At 37.4% G+C, this 13,465-nt stretch overlaps 1 protein-coding gene across 2 annotated transcripts in view; it reads left to right on the top strand.

Annotated features, from left to right (window-relative positions):
* TGFBRAP1 (transforming growth factor beta receptor associated protein 1) overlaps positions 1–8,498 on the top strand; it is a 33,138-nt gene extending 24,640 nt beyond the window's left edge. For both annotated transcript variants that reach the window (XM_080602258.1, XM_080602259.1), the window contains exons 8-12: positions 1,105–1,248; positions 2,313–2,456; positions 4,322–4,481; positions 5,970–6,403; positions 7,292–8,498. In XM_080602258.1, the coding sequence (XP_080458384.1) occupies positions 1,105–1,248; positions 2,313–2,456; positions 4,322–4,481; positions 5,970–6,403; positions 7,292–7,480 (1,071 nt within the window). In that variant the 3' untranslated portion in view covers positions 7,481–8,498. The remainder of the gene's footprint in view (positions 1–1,104; positions 1,249–2,312; positions 2,457–4,321; positions 4,482–5,969; positions 6,404–7,291) is intronic.
* Positions 8,499–13,465: the final 4,967 nt, after the last annotated feature.

Here is a 13,465-nt window from a genome sequence, read left to right as displayed (position 1 = left end):
TATCCTGTTCTTAATCAAAACTGTTCATACCATAATGTTTATACTCTTAAAAGATGTACAGAAGCACTAAAATCATTAAGATACCACTTTAAATGGTGTTTGAGGGACTGATCCTGTGCTGATCAGTCTGTATGCACAGAGCAAAGCAGTAATGTAATCTCATGACAGACACTGATAGCAACTGGGAATTTGTTCACTGCTCATTGCCAGGTTAGGACGTAATTTACAATATTTCTGAGTTTCAACTGATTTAGTAATTCCTTTAGGGACCCCCTTCTGATGTCATTAAGACCAGTGGTGGCTTACAGACTGCAGACTAAACAGTTTTGTTATTAGTGTCTGAAAAACTTCATCTAGAAAGATGTGCTTGATCAATAAATAATGTGTATCTCAGGGCATATCTAGTATCTAAGCAGTTTGCTGTGTGGCTTTTAGAGTATGTTTATTGCAGTTACTGTCAAATGTATTCAAGTCAATTAGATGTAAATAGTAATTTCCTGGGCAGAAAGATAGTAAGGAAACAAACCAGGAAGCTCCATTGTTGCATACAAGATATATTTTTGGTGGTTTCAAGGAGCAAAGTTTATTGCTAAACTGGTCTGCTAGATGTTGCAATTTTTACACAAATTAAAATTGGAACTAAAAGCAAATCCTCTCACACAGTGATTAAAGTTCTTCAGTCAAAATAAAAGAAGAACAACATGTCTTTTTTTTTCCAAACTGTTTGAAACATTTGCTTTTACTTTTCATGCTCAGAAAACATGAAAAGTAGACTGTACCAGAGAAAAGGACTCTTATCAAAAACTTTCTTTGTGGTTGGTGTACCTCCACCTCAGTTCTTCTGCTGGTCATTCTCAGATAGTGAGAATTCACATGTTATGGGGTTGGAACTAGTTGAATATGGCAGGTACAAGAAAAGACTGATGGAGAGGAGGTATGAATTTAGCGACCAGTGTGGTCCCTTACAACTGATGTTCCTAGAAGCCCTTTCTAATTGTTACAAGTACCAACGACTGCTACTAAGTGTTGTAGTAGCTTGCATACATCTTGAGTTAGAAGACAGTACATGTTTTAAGCACTTGAATCTTTTTTTTCTTTTTGCAGTTATGGGTGCAGATAGTTGACGGAGACATTGAAGATTCTACACGTTCGGATCTCTATGAATATATAGTAGACTTCCTTACGTTCTGCTCAGACCAAGATCTAGTGTGGAAATACTCTGAATGGGTTTTACAAAAAAATGAAGAGGTTTGTAATTGGTGTACTTTTTCCAGATCATCATATATATAATGCTGCAGCAATGTTTGGGTGTTGAATAATGTTTGTATCAATGCTGATTGGACCATTTTTGCTGAATATTTAGTAACTAGTAAATAGTAACTGATAGAAACCTAAAAGTTTTCATCTCAATTCTTCTAAGTCCCACTATTAGCAATCCCTGTGCTAGTGATATTTGCCTCTTCTTTTTCTGAAAACAAAGCTTAAGTCATTCTGAACAGTCTGAACAATGAAAGATATATATAATCTTTTTTCACATTTCTAAGATAATTTTTAGACCTTCAAAAAAAAAATGCACCTAAGATGTTAGCTGCTGTTGCTTTTTCATATATAAAAGGATTTCAGTGAAGGGTACTATCTGTTTACATTATAGGAATTATAGAATAACTAGTCTTCATTCAAGACAACATCTCATTGCTAAACAAATTAACTTATTCCACAAAAATTAAAAATAGAGTTTTGAAACATCTGTTGGTGTACTGTGGTGTGAAGTGGGATGTTTTATGTTGTATTAGTCTGTGCTGTTGGAACTGATCACTACCTAATCTATATTAGTTAAAAGCTCAGTTATTGCATGTAATGGCCAGATTTCTCAACTCTGGTTTTGGTCATTGTAGAAGTTTCTTAAAGGTGATGATATGCACAGAGGGGAGAAGGCTGTAAACATCCTGGTCTCCAACTTATGCTTTATTGCTACAAAGGACTGAAGTATCTTGTTCTGTTGTTATCCAGATCTGTTCAATACTTCTTGTAGGTGGAATAGATTATGCCTAATGAAAGGTACACATATAGAACAATATAGAATAATACATTGTATTGGCAATGTATAGAACACCAAATGAGGTAAGGGAGATAGGAGCAGGTAAGATCACTTTAAGCACAAAGTAGTGTAATCTTAATGGTGTGAGTGAGTTTTTACATTGTCTGTTTTCTGAATAATGTACTAGCTGATCTGATAACGCTATTAAGTAGATAGTGAAATGGTAATAAAAATGGTTGTCAGTAAGTTCCTAAATACAATTATCTCTTTCTAGGTTGGAGTACAGATTTTTACTAAAAGGCCTTTGGAAGAACAGGAGAAAAACATCAATCCAGATGATATCATCAGTTGCCTTAACAAATACCCTAAAGCACGTGTTAAATATCTAGAACATCTTGTATTAGAAAGAAAAATAGAGGTGAGTCCTACAAAAATACCAAAAATAGTCTATACTCTGAATCCTATGCATATGGTGAGCAACTCTGAAAATAGTCAAAGTCTAGAAGAAATAAACATAATTTAAAGGCTTTTTATGTCACTCTTTCTCTTCTGAGTATTGTAAGGTTAAACTAGAAGATGAGGAGCTGAAAGTGCCTTCTGTTTATAACTTTTCAACTCTCGTGATGGCAAAACAGTTGCTTACCTCCTGTCAGTTTTTCTACATCTGATTCTCACTTGCTTTTCTGTGTCACTGGTGAGGCTCAATCCACAAACAGTGATTTAAGATACTTAAATCAAAATTTCTCTGGGATGCTTGCATATTCACTATGGCATTCATTCAGACTGAACTATACATCCTCAAACAAGGAGTTGTTGACACGCAGAACTTTGAGCCACCTACAAAGTGCACGGGATGAGGTGGAACATAAGAGTGTACTCAGTCTATCAGAATTGACTGTATATTGATCACTAGAAGCCATATTTTTTTTTAAAGTGTCATTTATTGCTTTCAAACATTCAAACTTACTGTGGTGTAGTTTCCCCATTAGAGAATATCACTGATTTATAGTTTTTTCTCTTTTCTCTTTTTTTAAAAAAATAAAGTGCAACTCCAGTAAGATCATAGAAAATTGGTTGAGCAACTGCTAATCGTATTGCACAGTGGCAGTAATATATTAAAATTGCTAATTCAGTATGTTAAAAGTAGGTATGTTTTATTCTCTCCTTCTGAAAAGATCTGAAAAAGAAATAAAATTAAAACATGCATCTTTCACTCTGTAGAATTGCAAGCATCTCTATGTTGAATGTCCAGAAGTTGTGTTTACTGGTTGTAGTGACTGCATTATTCTATCCTTGATGGGATTTTTAAGTATAATACAGAAGCAGAAAAACTTTATAATACTTGGATAGGAGACATTTTAAGCATAGGAAAAGTTACTTTAGTCTACAAAAAATGAATACAAAGAAATAGCAAAAACTCAGTAAATCTGAACAGTTCATGAATCTGCATTCTTAAAATGTACATACTAGGTCAATGGTTTCCCTCTGCTATTTCAGATATCCCACATGTATGACACTTAACAATTAATGTACTATTTCTAATGTTATGAATGTTTTCAAATAAACTTTTAAATTGTTTTATTACTACCTGCTAGTAAAGGCTGGGTTATAAAATTAATTGCTCTCTGGAAAGTACTAGATTATTATGACTGCTTTAGTGAGAATGTTTCAAACAGTAGTCAAATCATCAGCTTGTTTTGACAAATATGAGGTAATGAATAATGCAAAAAACATTGTGCTGTCAGAGTGCTTGTCTGCCTCTGGTGGCGGCTTTCTCAGATTTTATTGCAGAAATAGAAAAGGTCAAGTAACTTACCTGAATATGGTGAAAACTGTATTAAGCCAAAATTACTTTATTTTAAACTAGGGAGACAGGAGGAGAAGAGTGAACGTCCTTATACTCAAAGGAGAGAGATCTGTTTTACTGTATTGACTTTCACTAGATGAGATTTTGAAAGGAAATAATTTTTGCACACGAAAAGCTATTTATTAATCCTGTTTACTTTAGGTGCAAAAGGGGTTTAGGAACAAGATGTCATATCTATATTTCAGAAATCTGTCTTGTTGATGTAGAGAACCCAGTATTGTACATAGAGCGTATCCTGTCTGGTAAAGCTGGTCTGAATAAGTTGTTTGCATGAACAAAAGACTTCTGGATGATCTGAATTAAATGAATGAACTTAAACATTTCTGTGTGATTATGTAAATGTTCATTGAAGGGTTCATTGGGGAGAAGGAGTTGGCTTTTGTAAACTGAGCTAACATTGCTCTTTTCATTTGTAGAAAGAAAAGTATCATACTCACCTAGCTGCATTGTATTTGGAGGCAATACTTCAGCTAAAATCTGTGAGCACGGATAATTGTACAGAAACAACTGAACTTCTGTCGAAACTACGCAGTCTTCTTCAAAAATCTGATCTTTATAGAGTTCACTTTATTTTGGGTAAGACACACTTCTCTATAACTTTGCTTCCTGCTGGAGCTAACATACAGCATTTATAAAGTTCTCTTATGGATAAAAAAAAAAAAGTATTTGAGGTTTCTAGACGGTAAGCCTATCAACCAAATACACCTATTTCAAACTCAAGGTAATTCAGCAAATACAACGGCTGTCACTGTTCCCTTTGATCTGAGTTCATCAATCAGAATGGCATGTTTGCCACTTCATCAAACACAGAGCATGTAACTAGATAGAAAACGTATCTTCATACAGTATCTTAATTTATACTCAGTTTCTTTTTAGTGATGTGCATGTAATGTGACAGTCTTTTGCACATGGAAAAGTTAAATGTTTATTTGTTAAGCAGTCTGTTTCTCAATTAGTGTGAACTACAGAAAAGCTTTGAGGAGTCTGATTACTAGGGCTTTTGTTGTACATAACTGCCTCTTGCCCTGAAAACTGGTTTTCATGCTGTGCAGAAAAAGAGGATTCTTTTTAAGTGAAAAGAACAGTATATATCTTATTTGTAGTATAAGGCAAGCAACGGTTGAGCTAAAATACCTCAGGCCAGTGCTTTTTTGCCTGCTTTTTAATGTACCTTTCAATGGATAAAAGGGAAATGGCTTGTTGTACTGAAAGATGTGAAATACTTTCTGAAAGTCAGTGGGAAAAATCTGCTGGCTGTTGAAATAGAAACAGGTGAGTAATAACTAAAATAATGAAATAACATTTGCTGCCTCCTTGCCTTTCTAGTCAACAAAATATATAACAAGTAATGTACAAGTATAACATACTGATTGAAATTCTTACTCATCTTTACATTTTTCAGAGTAAGAGCTACAGCTTGGATTATTCTCTTGAAATCAGTGTATTTCAGAACATAGGTTTTCTTATATTTCTTATCTTACATAAAGATGAGATCAGTGCGTGCTTGTGTGTTCCTTCTTTGAAAAACAAAACAGGTAAAACAATTTTGGGGAAAAAAAAACATGGTATATCCATATCTTTTATCATGCCTGTTGTTAACATATCAGGGTTAAACTGCCAGACTGGGTTAAGGGTTTGTAGCCTTTCTCTTTAAGAAAAGGACTCTATTTGATCTTTAGTGTCTCTTACAGACTTTAAAGTATCTGTATTTTTCTATAATATTTGACAGGCGCAGAGCTTAAAAATACTGCAGTTTCATCTTAGGGTTTATCATACGTGGTAGCAGGGACATGCAAAACTCACATGGTAGAATTTTAAAAGATACTCCTGATACTGGTTTTATCACCTGTTATTTAGGAATTTCTTCTTCCTTAGTTTGCGGTGTTCTTTTAAGTGCTGTGTGCATTCTTTTACTTATAAATATCTGTCCTCTATACAGCTGCCAGCACCTCTGCAAAATTCGTGGGAACTGAGCTTACTGTGGGCTTGTCTACATGAATTTGGGAGAAGTAGTAGTGTTCTCTCCTGCACTGAGCAAACGTTGCCTTGTTTCTCATTTAACAGACAAAGTCCGTGGCACGGACCTTCATATGGAAAGTGCAATTTTATATGGAAAACTAGAAGAACATGAGAAGGCTTTGCATATCCTTGTCCATGAGTTAAAGGACTTCCATGCTGCTGAAGAATACTGTATATGGAACTCTGAGAACAGAGATCTGCAGTACAGACGGAGGCTTTTCCATATGCTGCTGTCGGTATATCTAAATCCAGGCGCTTCGGATTATGCGCTAGTCATGGCTGCTGTGGATCTCTTGAATAACCACGCTGCTGAGTTTGATGCAGCTCTGGTTTTGCAGCTGGTGCCTGACAGCTGGTCGGTGCAGCTCCTTTCCCCCTTCCTGGCCGGAGCGGTGAGGCAAAGCATTCATACAAAAAGAATGACTCAGGCTGCACTTGGGTTAGCACAAGCCGAAAACTTGATCTACAAATACGAGAAGGTAGGTTTCTGTTTGTTTTTAATGGAGGCACTTTGAAGCTTTATTATGTATTTGCAATGTATCTTAACTATAGTCAGACACTTGAAGAGTTAGGAGAAAGTTGAGATAGGGTCCTTGGCAATTTTAATTGGTGCATTTATTGTTTTTTTTTTTGCCATGGCTGCTAGAGTCAATTTTATGCTTTCTCAATAAAACAAGGGGAGGTGGAGCCTAGAAACAGGAGCAACTTTGAACTTGTGGACTGAATTAAAATGAATCTGAGATTTCTAGATTAATGAAGCTCTTTCGGTTTTCTCTAACAACGGAGCATGTTTTTGCTAGGATTGAGCCCTGTGGGAAGTTGCAAGAAAGCTTGGCATTAACGTACAGCACTTGGCATCAATTAAAGTTTGTCAGTCTTTGCTTAGTGATAAATTCACTTATGAAGCATTCTTCTATTCCTAACTATAGAGCTGTGTTGCTTAAAGTTTCCAGTGGATTTTTAAATTTGTTTTGTTCTAATAAGTTTATCCAGCTTAATCTGTCTGCGATAAGAATGTGACAGTACTCGGTTTGCTGTCGAGTTGTCATGTGTCCTTGTTTAGGAAGCTGTTGCAGGTTTTTAGCTACATTAAATGTGTGAGTGCCTTTCTTTGAAAAACAATTTAAAAAGATTAGGAAGAAGCATGAAAACAAACTAGTATGAATGTGGAAATTGAATTTCAAGTTAAATAGTTTTAAAAAGCTAAATCTTTTTTTTTTTTGCCACCTATGTCATTGACTGTGTTTGTAATGATGTTACCAGTGATCTGTTTTGTTGTTTTTTTGGTGTTTTTTTTTGTTTTTTTTTTTTGCTGCATCTTAGTTTTCCTTCCTTGCTAGATTCATGTCTGGATTTTTTTTCCTTAGGTCAAACAAAAAGGAACCCCAATTCTCCTTTCGGACAAAAAAGTCTGTCAAGTGTGCCAAAATCCTTTCTGCGAGCCTGTATTTGTAAGATACCCGAATGGGGGTATGGTCCACACACACTGTGCTGCAAACAGACGTCTGAATTCAAATGTGGCTCATCACTCTTCCAGCTCCAGCAATCAGACTTGAAATATGTTCCAGGTCCCACAAGTTCCCATGACTTACACCCCATTGAAAGTGGGCTGGAAAAAAGAACAAAGTGCAGCTACTTTAAGTATAAATCAAGATGAACAGATAGTCCTTGGGTTAATGGGAAGAATTCCATAAACATAAAATATGGCCACTTGCCTTCTCAATTTCTAATGAATGTTGATATAGGAAAAAAGTTCACTACCACAGAGAGGTGTAAATATAGTCTATTCTGTACATAGTAATAAAGAAAGCAAGCCTTTTCTTCACAGTAAGGATGAATGTTATGGAGACAAGGTAAACAGTTATTTTCAGAAATGTCACTTTGCACTGAATGTGGTGTCGATAAACGTGTAGAGGTGGAGATGGCATCTCTTGAAGTTGGAGTTCTTGGAGCATTACATGACAAGACTGGCATAATGCAGCTGACTATCAGGACAAAAACATGCTTTGGTTATGTTGTTTGCTGCAGCATGTCCTCTTGGATTCTCTTCCCCAGGATCACGTTATGAACTTGTTCTTTGCTCTACGAGTCATTGGCTTTGCACTTTTTAGTACTTTTATTTCCTTCCCCTCTCCTCTGCTGTATAGAATTTAAACTTGAGCACTGGTCTGTTAGGTTTCTACTCCTACAGTTACTGTAGTAAACTGAGTGGAAACTGATTGCCTTGGTCACACAGCTGTGCTCGGAAGAAAAAAATGAAGTCAGATTGTCTGGTCAGACTGTAGTCACTTTTATATGGGGAAGATACTTTAATATTGATTTATTTATTAATATGCAAATATACTGTACATACAGTTGAATAAATTGATCTTATCATAGAGTTTCCTTGGAGGATAAGGATGTAGCTGATGCATAAGCATATAGGTTACATGCTAAATGTTTGCTATAACATAACTTAAGCAGATTGAAACTCCACAAGAATGGGTGTTAGTACCTGTGGATGACTTCGTGCAATCAGAATCATGGAAAGGTGGTATAATTGGGAGCAAATCTACAAAGATGCACTACAGGGGTACTGGATTTTTTGTATTCTACAAAACATTCTGTAAACTAAAGCTTTTCAGACAACAAAAAATATTTAACTGCCAGGATGAATTGTTTAACCATTTTAAAGCAATTTAAAAGAGGCAGCGTCCCACAAAAAAAGGTTTGAAAATGATGACTTTAAATAAAAGTTAAGAATTTCAAAGTCAAAGCATTTCTTTCAATTTTTTAATGCTCTAATAAATAGTGAACAGCATGCAGCTGACAGTCAGTAGGGCTTCTTACTGTTTTAGTGTTCCAAATCAGAATTCAGACTTCCCGTAAAGTGGATCATCTGCATGATATCATCTAGTTGCGGTCTCAGCAGAAGTCTCAGAAGTGTTATAAGTCTGTTTCATAAGCCAGCCTTTCCATAAACATTGTGTTGCATACAGGAATGGGCAACCAGACTACATCCAGGATATCCATTTCTTTCTATTTGAAGCAGAAGTCCTCTGGATCTTTCTCTTTCCTGAATCAGAAATCAGAAAAGTATAGCCGTTGTGTTGGGTTAAAAAAAGTTTTTTAGCTCTTTCTACTAAGGTATGTAAACCTTTAGTGAAAAGCACCTTCAAAAAAAGACATTCTCTGTCACTTCTGACTTCTGCTATGGGTGATTCTTCTGTGTTTCATTGATACGAGCAGGTTCTGTATCTTGTATTCATGGTTTTCAGACATGTATACAAATAACAGTGATGAGAGACAAATTTGTAGTTCCCTGTCCTCAAAATATTTGCTGATAGAGAGGCAGTGACCTTTCAAAGATCTGATAAACTTTCTGTGTATAGTAGCATGCAATTCAAAAGAAATACTTTATTTTGCTGCAAGCATCCTCAGTGTGCTCTTTGTTCCTATCTAATAAGGAGGTATTAAAGCAAACATCACTCTCCATGGTTAAGACTAATTCTGGCTGCTAGGTAGTGATGAACAAACTTAGTCTTCGTCAACTAGTGTTGCAATGGATTAGAGATCATATTCCAGACCACAAGAAAATTTTTAATTGTTATTGCATGAAAAGGTAAGGCTGAAAAATATAAACTATTTATATTAATGATTTTTTCAGTTTTTTTACTCATGAAAGGTGTCTGTACTTAAATCCTCTTAGGAGGACAACCGCACCACCTCTTCTGTAGGAACTTCATATTGGAGAACCTGAGTTCGTTCCTCCATTTCTTAGCGCTGTCAGTTTGCTCATTCTAGTTTTGTATACCTGAAATGCTGGGACAGCGTTGCTGCTTCAGTAAGTTCTTCTGACATGGCTACAGAGCAGCAAGGGAATGATAATCTGGTGGTTAATTGCCAACTAGATTAATAAAGGCAGGAAAGAAAATTATTTTGTTGACCATCCTTCTAGTTCTGAAATTGAATGGACTTGGGGCTCTGAGAGGTAAAGCTTGAAGCTGCTGATTTTTGTTCTTCTCTCTGTCCAGTTAGGGGATGTGACCTGCCCTTAGAGAAAAGAGATTGAAGCAGAATATTTCTTCTTAATTTAGCTCTTGGTAAAATATTTGTTTGTAATTCTTCTTTTTTTTTTTTTGCTGATGAATGTCCTCAATTTTGTATGTGTTGAAATCCAAACACTAGTGCAGAATTTTTGTAATGTCACGGTGTCTGTGATTCAGGGCATAACAGGCGAGGTTAGTCTCTCACACGGATGCTTTTGCAGGTATTGAGACTCATTTACCACAATTTCTAATTAAGGAAATACTGCATTTCTGACTTTCTTTTTAGCCATCCTCTGTTACAGTGGCTGACGCATACAAAAAGCACTTCTTAAACACTTCTATTTCTTTTGTATATCCTCTTTTCCTCTTATAAAAATTGTCTATTATCTGTGCGTATGTCATCCTGCGCAGTTTTTTCCTTCTCTGAGACAAAAAGAGGAAAGAAGTTGCCCAAAATCTGGTGCTGTGTTCGAAGTAACGGCTGTACATTTATGGCTAGGGAGAGTTTAAGTCTTCACTTCTGTGATTTGAAGAGATAGTTATCATGTAAATAATATAAGAATAATGGGCTCAAAGTCTGGAAAAACATGAGCTATTTTTCTTTATACAGAGTACACCAGAAGAACCAATGAAGTGACTTTGTCAGGCAGCCTGTCCTCCAGCGGCTCAGTTGTGCACAGGAGCTTAGGCTACAGTGGGAACTTGGCTTTACTGCCCACACTCCAACCTCCAAAACCTATAACCTGTATTACCCAATTAATATTGCTTTCCTCGCCCTAAATAAATTGACATGGGTGTTAGCCTGGAGAGTTCCAGATGTTCCTTAGCACATCTCTATCTGTTCAATAAAATATCACTTAGTTACATCAACAACATGAGCAGCTTATAATGCCAACTGTGGAAAGGTGGTGGTAGAGATGGAGTTTGTCTATGTTTTCTGAGACCTTCATTACATATTTGAGCACACAAGCATTATCCTGATTCTGCTTAATCTTTATAACGAAACCTGTTATTTGCAAGACTCCTATCCTGAATGACATTAAAAGATGTTATTTTATACAGTTTAATCAAGAGGTAGCTTCATTTTATTGCTTCTCCCAATTTGCTGCAGTCTTTATTCAGCATAGACCTAAGTCTTTTATTACATCCTGCTGTTTATAATTGGCAGTAACTGATACATTTTCATTGTGAGCTCTCCTCCCATTGCATCTATTTACTGTTTTTTCTCCTGCTGTACAACACTTTGGGGCTTGTGCCCTGTGAACACTGATAATTAAATGTGCTGCTATTTTTAAAGGAAACAAAAAAGTTAATGACATTCTACAATGTTTGATTATAAAACTGAAGTTCCCCTGCAGTAAATTTTGTTTGGATGGAAATCTGTACTGTTAATGCTTTCTGACTTAATGGTTATGTTGGTGAACATATACAGCAGTCTGTGAAATGTACAAATGTAAAAATATGTTGATTTTTAATAAATACTTTTAATTATGTTTGTCATTCATTCCTAGATACATAAGCAATAGGATGTGAATGGCCAAGTGAAAGATAAAGATATTTTTATTCTTTAGAGGTCAATAGAAAATTCATTGGGGTGACTGACAAACAAAGGTGGTGAAATTTCATATTCTATGAAATGAGAAGGCTGAAGTCAGCAAGTACAGGATGTTCATGAAAAAACAGATATTCTTCAACACTGGTGGGTTTTGCTGAATTTGAAGATTCAGGTGGAAGTAGCTACTGCCATTCTAGAGTTGGAAAACCTCAATTTGCCTCCGTGTTGCCAAAATAATCCCTCCTGGGATTAAAGCCAGTAGTTAAAGTGGGGGACATGTGGGCAGAGGAAGGACTTCACTCTCCCTTTCACCAGTTCTGGAATTGGTCTTGGTTTGGAGGGCAGGAGGGGGCCTGGGGCTGCACAGTGATACTGCATGGCTTGATGAGGAAACTCTAGGAAGGCGATGGTAAGGGCTGGGACGAGCCAAGGAAATGTGTATCTCCAAGGGGAGGCAGCAAGAGAGGAGGAGCACAAAAGACAAGTTCTGAAAGAGGAAGAATTTAGGACACATGTATGGGACCTACTTCAGCCATTCTCTAGTCATGCTTGGGTATTTCCTCCTTGTGTCTTTCCTCCTGGTGATAGTAGGAAATCTTATATGTGACCATGCTGGCCTTCACTAGAAACCTAGATTGCATTCTTGTTCAAGATTTTTGCAGGAGGATCCTGGATGTTTTATATGTGAGCTCAGCTCAAACCTCTTGGAGCATCTTGGTGCTCAGGCAGCAGAGGACGGGGTAAGCAGCAGGAGGAGGCAGCTCTGCCAGGGAACATGGTGCTGGTAATGCTGCAGGACACCAAAGGCAGGCTGGGCACCACGTAGCTAGGGAGCTGGCAGGGTAAAAATACAATAAACTGAACAGCTCTCGTTTTGAAGTTTGTGCCTGTATTCATCTGGTGAGGTTTCTGCAGCGCCGTCAGGTCAGGTTTGCTCTTCTGGCTGAAGCAAAGGCTTTTGGTTTTGGGGGTCCTCAAGGGGCTCTTACAGAGGTGTTTGGGATGCAAGGGTTGGGGTGCAGCATGATGCTGAAGGGAATTAAGAATGTTCCTGCAAGGAGCATCACTTGTTGGAATTTCAGGCAGCAAGGAAACACACACTGGAGAGCCCTGGTTTGCATTTCTCCCAACCTTTTCATCCCAACGTCAGGGGAGGAAGAGCAATGCAAAGAGTCAGCTTCAAAAAAAAAAAAAAAAAGCCAGTTGTGGCTGTGGCACAGCAGGAGTTCAGCTTGTTTTGCCTCTAGACAGTGGTTAGAAAAGGGTCCACGCTAATCATCCAGATGGCAACTCCTTCCAAGACAAATAATCAATACAGCATAGCTGACTTTTGGCAGAAACGAGCCCCAGAGGCCCGGCTCGCTGCAACAACCATAGCTGCAGGACAGCACAAGGTCACGGAGGCCAGGGCTGCCAACAGAAAGCTGAAGGCTGAACACACAGCAGGTTTTCAGTGGGTAATGAGGCTGATGATAGTAGTGCCTAAAAATCCAATAGCAACGAGGAACGTTATTATGGCCTGTAATTGCCAATAACACCCTGAAGATACTGCCTGGTACTTGCATTGAGTGGGAGCTGACTGTCCCCAGTCTAGGTTAAAACCAGAAAAATTTAGGCTGTTTGGGTCCTCCAGAGATGGTGTTGTCCAAGCCCAACTCAATGCAGGGTCAACCTGGGTCAGGTTGGTTGTGTTGTTTCAGGCCATTGCTGGTAAGATTGAAACCAGACTGGGAAAGGCCCAAATGTCTGATCAGCTCTTTGCCAGGGGAAAGTAATGCTTAAGCGTCCACAAGAGTCTGTGGTATATAATTGGCTAAAAGCAGTCTCTGCCCTGGAGGATTTTATTTCTTTTTCAGATACTACAGGATTGAATAAAAAGGGAATTTTTAGAAAAGAACAGGCTACTTTGGGATTTACAGGAGCTGTAGCTGAAGACAGCTTTAAGAGTGGCTGCTTGG

The sequence above is a fragment of the Anser brachyrhynchus genome, assembly GCF_964034855.1.
Source record: "Anser brachyrhynchus genome assembly, chromosome: 1".
NCBI classification, from domain to species: Eukaryota; Metazoa; Chordata; class Aves; order Anseriformes; family Anatidae; genus Anser; species Anser brachyrhynchus.
Note: the sequence above shows the minus strand (reverse complement) of the source record. Positions and strands in the feature narration are given on the sequence as shown.